The 6941-nt window shown below is 46.4% G+C and overlaps 1 protein-coding gene across 1 annotated transcript in view; it reads right to left on the bottom strand.

The window, feature by feature from the left end:
• Positions 1 to 931: 931 nt before the first annotated feature.
• The window catches only part of LOC308123894 (protocadherin-15-like), a gene marked incomplete at both ends in the record, with an annotated part of 180180 nt that continues 174170 nt past the window's right edge, over positions 932 to 6941 (bottom strand). Inside the window, 2 exons of the mRNA XM_080486619.1 lie at positions 932 to 1723; positions 6235 to 6364. Of these exons, the coding sequence (XP_080342745.1) occupies positions 932 to 1723; positions 6235 to 6364 (922 nt within the window). The remainder of the gene's footprint in view (positions 1724 to 6234; positions 6365 to 6941) is intronic.

Genomic DNA, 6941 nt, shown 5'->3' with positions numbered 1-6941 from the left:
GAGGACATATTATGCCGTTGCACGTCTGTCACGTGTTGTTACAGTGTTTAGAGCTCAAATTAAATGAATAATATTCTTCAGTCTTTGATTTCTCCAGCAGCTGATGGGACAATGAGGCTGGTGTCAAATTACAAGCAAATGGAAAATCCGAAAAAGAGGCTCCAGAAGACAGAAGCGTGCAATAAAATGTTCATTTAAAACACCCGAGGCATAACATGTCCTCTATGAAACAGTGTGTAGGTCCAGTGGCATCCTTTCATAATAACTGAAGGAAATATGACGATTATGTCAAACTGATTTTCAAAGTGTGGTGGAGGTGATCTCCAGGGGGCGCCAGAGAGCTTCAGGTGGAAAATATTTGCGATCTATTACGTCATTCAAACATATTTTCAGAACTGGATTTACTGTCAGTGTGATCAAAATGAAATGATTCATTAAACTTTAGTAAAAAAACAAAAAACAACGTAACAGTTAAACCTGCTGCAGACGATATAAAAACATTTTTGAAGTATTTCAAATTGAAAGAATCGAATGGGAATTAAGACATTTTATTGTCTATAGGATGCAGCAGTTCTTATGATTTGAAAAGTACAGCATTTAACCAATGATCACAATTTGAGATGAATATGCAGTGAAAAGACGCTCACACTTTGAGGATCCAGTCGAGATTTTGTTGTTTTTGTGATTCAAATGACAAATTTCTGTTTGTTTTTCCTTTGAAAGCTGCAATTCCTTTGTTCACGCGGAACCCTTGACCGAACAATGGAACAGGTTTTGTAGAGGGCAGAAGCTATATTCAACCTGAAACCACTAAACATGACACACTGATTCCTCATTTCACCAATCTGTTGAGTTTTGTTAAGCTTTAGTCCCACGACCGATGAACGGAAACAATCTCGGGAAGGAACCGGCACGGTGACGTCAGGATCAGTCAGAGTTTGGTCATGGGTATGTGATGACTGTTCCACGGGCCCATCCACAGTTCCTCCTCGTCGGACTGCGTCCTGTCGCTGGGGCACTCCAGCGGCTCCCTCGAAACGTGTCCGTGGTCGTCGTCTTGATCCCCGTCCACTTTGGACTCCCGCTCTCCGTCCTGCGGCTCCCGGCCCGCCGCGCTAAGGGGCCGCTCCACCACGCCGAGCTGGCCGCTTTTGGACGCCGCGCTGTCGGGGCCCGTGTTGCTGGTGCTGTTGGACCCTAAAGAAATGCTGGACTGCCGAGAGTCCAGCGCGTTCACCGTCTTATTGTTGTCCGTGTTCGTGAGGGACGACATAGTTGCGGCCGGCCGCACGCTCTGGAAGGTGCGCAGCACGGTGCGGCCGCCGTCCACCGCCGTTCTGGAGATGCTCAGGGGAACTCTCTCCTCCAGCGTGGCCGCCATCTTGTCCAGTTTTTTAAAGTGCTTGGCGAGTCTGGAGCTGAAGACGGGCGAGCCGAGTTTGAGATTGTTGGTGGTATTGGTGGTGGTGGTGGTGGCGGTGACGGAGGAGGTGGGGGTGGAGGTGGTCGTGGTGTGCGTGGAGCCCGTGGTGCTGACGGACCGCCGCGTGCGGATGATGGAGCCGTTTTGCGCCACGTAGACGCTCCCGTTGACGTTGAGGTGGCTGTTGTGGGTGGAGGAGAGGCGGCATCGCTGGGTCTCCGGCAGGCTGTCCTCGCCGGTGGAGCTGGTCTCGTACTCGCGGTCAAACACCAACTTGATCCGTCGTTTCCTGCTGCCCTGCTGGAAGACACGCGGACAACGTGGGGTTAAAACACAAAGAACATTAGCGTCAAAGCTTCTCAAAGCTATTTAGAGGCTTTCAATCTGAAATCTGATTGGTCTTCACAACTGCTGTTACCTGACTGTTAGGCTCCCAAGCTTATTTCTTAATTTTAATCAGTCTCCATTACACTTTTAACAAATTCAGACGTAGAAATGGAAAAGTCCCGAAGTCCAAAAGTCCCGATGAGGAAAAGGCTAATAGTGTATTTCTGTATTTCATCTAGTGGCACTGGTAGCTTTATCCAAATACTTTCTGTTCCATGGAGTTTTTGATAAAAGTGATAAATAACAAACCATTGGGACAGTTCAGGGTCAAGTCAAACTGATGTGGACGAACAATGAGACGTGTTGCTTCACCAGCCAAACCTCCAGATTCAACCTGTCGACATTTTCACTCATAGTTTACAGCTAGAAAATCACTGACATGTTGTCTTTGATAATATTCCACCTGCATGTCAAGACATTTATGTAAGTGTTGTTTTTTTTAAAAGAAACCCCTATTTCAAACAGTTTTCATCAGGCCTGAACTTTTCTGTTTTAGTAACTTCATGAGAACTGCTCATCAGAGGAGGACTTTCACATCAACAAGAACAAATTAGTCAGTCTATATAAAAATGTAAATTCACCACTTGTAATATGATTGTCCGGTCTATTTGGATAAGAGTCAATACACTTATTGAACACAACAAAATGTCCAGAGCAGGTCGGTATACTCTATAGAGTGTACAGATATTCTGGAGTCTATAGTGTGGTAAGTGGGATTCGGTTTGTGGATAATCTACAAATTGGTGCTGGTCTGAGCTGAACATCAAATGCGAAGAAAATATTAACTCGATTTGAAAGAGAAAGCGATTTCTCATTAAATCTCTATGTTCTGTTCTGATTCCTGGGAGATCGAATTGTTGAACCACTAGAGGGCAGGAGACTCAACGTTTTGATCTGAACTGAAGCTTCTTGCCTCTTGAAACTAATTTTCTGCCCATTTTCCTCCTGTTTTTTTTTTTTTTACTTTATTAGATGCTTGTCCTGTCAAAATCAGGGCATGTAAGATACTAAAAGAAGCATGCAAACACTGCAAACACACACAAATCATCAGAATAAATATTAATTTCCATTTCGGAAGGTTATTCTTCACACTTTGTAACAGGACAGAGACAACACTGCAGCACATTGTGATGAGAATGTAACACTTTTTTTCCATTTAACTTTGATAGCACAGGAAAAAAAAAGAAGTAGAGGACCATCTGACATGGAGGATGAAAGACTCAAAGTGGAAATAGCTTCTGGGAAGAAGAAAAAAGAAGGAAAAGGCCTAAGAGCAAGAAAGAGGTCAGAGCAGACGAGTCGGGCGGCAGCTGCAAAGAAATAATCAGGTGGTAGTGGGGCTCTCGCAAATAGGAAATGAGACGGGTCAACTCGGGAGAATAAGGATGTAAACCAGACGGCCACACCGAGGGAGGATTGGAGAAGAAAGTAGGAGAGGTAGAGAGCGACTGATTAGAAATAGTGGATTTAGAGATAGAATCCAAAGAAAGACGTCGAGGCTGTGAGAGCAGCAGAGGACACCGAGGCGTTTAACCTCCCGCAAATGTAAATCACATCAAAACGGCGAGGAAAAGAGAGATTACAGTTCTAAATTCCACTCAGGTAATGACTGCACACCCAATCCATGCGCTTTTTTCCCCAAGACCTTACTTAGTGGCGAGGAATTTAATCTCAGGGTGGGGGGGCTGGGGCCTCATCTGCATTTCAATCAGCCGACTCATTTCTGAAATCCCCCTCTTCCTCATCGCCTTCGTCCTCATCTCCCTTGTGGCTGCTGCTTTTCTCCTCCTCCTCTTCCTCCTCGATGATGGGTGACAAGTCGTCTGATGTGTCAATCACACCCGAGCTGATGTCTGATGGGACGTGGCTGGAGGCTCCCGTCCCCGTGCTCTCCGTCTCTTCCTGCCCAGAATCCTCCTCTTCCTCACTCTCTTCCTCACTCCTCGGCTCCGCCGTCTCTCTTGCAGAACAAGAGCATTGAAAGGTTTCGGGCCTCGAGCTAGAAACACTAGAACCGGAGTAATTGGAGCTTTTGGAGTCGCTGCTTCTGTTCCTGCCAGCCTCTCTGCGGTTCTTCCTTTCTTGTCGTTTGTTGGCGATCTCTCGCTTCGAACTTCTGGTTTTCACCTTGTTGCCGTTCGCGGGTCTGTTACCAACGCTACCTTTTGACTGCTTTCTGCTCGATTCTTCCTCGTCTTCCTCGCTCTCTAACCCAGACTCCTTTTCAGACTCGGACCCCTCTGCCTCTCCCTGCTCATCTGTTCCCGACTCGGACTCGTTTTCTTCAATATCGGATCCGGTGTCACCCGACTCGGCCGTGACCGAGGAGGTGGGGCTGCTTCTGCCAGACAGACTAAATTCTGACGGAGACTCTTTGCTGCCACTTCCTGTTTCTGAATCCCTTTTCTCCACGCTGCCATTAAATCTTTCTCCTTTATTCCTCCTCCTCTCGGAGGGGCTGTTCTCCTCTCCTGCCTCCCACCGCCTCCTCCTCCTCCCCTCCTCCCCCGCCGCCCTCTGAGACACCGATGCAGAAATACTCATATCTCCTATGGAGCCATACGTCTTCCCAGTGTTCCCCTCTCCTCTTCCCCAGCTCCGACCATCGCTCCACTGTTCATCTCCCACCCTGGCAGGTCCCTGGAGCCTTCTGGCCAGGGAGATAAGGCTGAAGGCCTCGCTCAGCTTTTGTTTTACTGGTGGCGCGTCGCTCGTTTTGTCGGCCGTTTGGAAATAACTCCCATCGATGACCAAGCTGCCATCGCGGCTGAAAGACCCTCCAGAAGACAGTAAGCCAGGAAGCTCTCCCCTGTGCTCCGGCCTGACGCTTTCTCCCACCGCATTTCTCATCCCATTGTTCGCCGTGCCATCCCTGCTGCTCCGCCCCCACGGGTCCATTTCCCTCCTGCCTCTTTCTACTGCCTCATCTCTTTTGTTTTCACTTTTCCCCGCTTCCGCAAACCCCGTTTCCACTCCGTCCACTTTCCTGCCCCTGCCTCCTTCGTCCGTTGGTCTGACTCTGGCTTTGTTCCACAGTGGATGGATAGCAGGAGGCTGTCCGGTCGCTTTGCCCGCAGACGGCAGCAACAGACTCGCTTTCATTAACGCCTTCAACCTGGCCGCTGCACCCGAGCTCTTTGGTTTGGCGCTCAGAGCCGCGGCGCCATCTTGGTTGTTCTCGCCATCAGCTCGCGGACTTCCTTGGTTCTTCCTTGAAGGAGGAGGTGGAGGATGAGGCCGGAAGGAGACGGGGTGTCGGGCTAATCGGTCTCCTTGACACTGTCTCCTCACCTGTTGTCGCAACAATATTAGTCCAAAAACAAAAATAGATGCGTCATAAAAAGAAACAAACATATTGACCAGATTCTCCCTCAGCAGGGACTCTCACGGGACGAGGTGTTACCTCATTTTAGTTTAGGACCCTTACGCATCCTGAACTGATCTCAACTGGCCTGAATCCTGAAAATCTTCTCATGGAGGTTTTATAACACCTTTTAGTTTTTCCTCAGCAAAAATGATGTAATTTGCCAGTGAGGTCTTCTTTGTGATTTTTACTCTTGTTAAGGTCAATCCATGGAACACGCTGGATAGAATATTTACTGATTTATTTATTTTTTTTCACTCAGTACACTCATGAGAAATGACATTATGTGACTTTTGTGTCTTTGGTGAGCATTGTGAGTCACTGCAGCATTTAGCCTGACCTCAGGCGTTTTAGTGATTTGCTTCTAAACTTGATCTTTACAGAGATCAAACTATTGTGTTTCCTGTTAAATCGACTCTGCTTATCGTGTCCAACACTGAGCACAAATGAGTAAACACTTAACTCACTACACCCCCATGTGGTACAAAGTGGTACTGTGGGACCGAAGCTAGTCGGTTTCTATAGATATTTAATAGCGTTTACTTTACTTTCTAGTTTAAAATGAACATTTATACGGAGAAATACTTCAAGTATAAGGTGAGTTAGCAACTAACTTAAAATTCGGCATATTATAGAGTATAAAATATATACTTATACATATACTTTAAACAGAGTATAAAGTATATGTTTTACATGAATTTGTGCTTTCCTTGTATTCTATGTATTTCTGTATATATTTTTTCTTATCATTTATTATTAAGATTCTGCTTTCTTTGACTGCCTTCTTTTTGCACAGTGAAGATTTCAAGAGCGTTTTTCCTTCTATACCTGTAAGAAATCCTTTCACACTTTTCACTTCTATAGCTGACTCGAAGAGTCTTTCTCAAATATTGCAGTGTACTTGTACTGTCTTACACCTCTGAAAATGTCAATAAATCCCAATCTACTCTATCCTAGTCAAAAATTGAAGACTTCTCTTCCACTCGAGTTGTGAGATAAAGTCTACTTTTCACTCATGGAGCATCCTGCACTTCTTTCTGTTATTTTTCCTTTTTTTTACCTCAGCGTCAGACTCGTGTGGACTGTAGTAGTAGCTGCCATCATCATCGACTACAACTTCTCCATATTCATCGTAGAGGCCGGAGGGCGAGATCAGCTTCCTCCGGCTGCCATACTGAGGGAGATCATACCTGTGTGGGGTAAAAGAGGGGCAGAGCCATGGAAGGAGGTAAGATATACGTGATTAGTTGAATTTATTTCAGGAACTTGACGCCTAAACTGGACAGCTTTCATTTCAATCAGAGAAACTGGGGAACTTGGCTAAAGCTGATCCACTGGCACTTAAAGCAATAACACACAGGGCAACAGCGCGGCTCACTCCAATGATAAGCATTGCCTAATGACTTGCCTAAGCAAAGCAGCCTTAATCACAAAAGCAGCATTTTGTTGCCAGGAGACATTTTGTAAGCAGAAAACACTGGAATCGATTTTCCTTCCTTTTGTGTCTCTTTGTTGCCCGGAGCACTGCCTGAGTCCACCGGCCAAGAAAAAAAAAAAAGAAGCTGCGTTGTGTCTCTCCACTCGGGCCTGGTGCCCTGCAGCAAGCGACTCGGAGCGGCAGCAGGTCAAAAACACATCTTCTCAAATGCCAACCGGAAAACAATATGTCCCCGTGCGATTAGAAGTCACAAATCTGCTGCTTCGCAAACAACAAGCGGACACGTGGGTTTTGATAATCACTCTCTGAGTCAACTGCCGGGAGGAGTC

This window comes from Lipophrys pholis (genome assembly GCF_963383615.2).
Source record: "Lipophrys pholis genome assembly, chromosome: 1".
In the NCBI taxonomy this organism is placed as follows: Eukaryota; Metazoa; Chordata; class Actinopteri; order Blenniiformes; family Blenniidae; genus Lipophrys; species Lipophrys pholis.
Note: the sequence above shows the minus strand (reverse complement) of the source record. Positions and strands in the feature narration are given on the sequence as shown.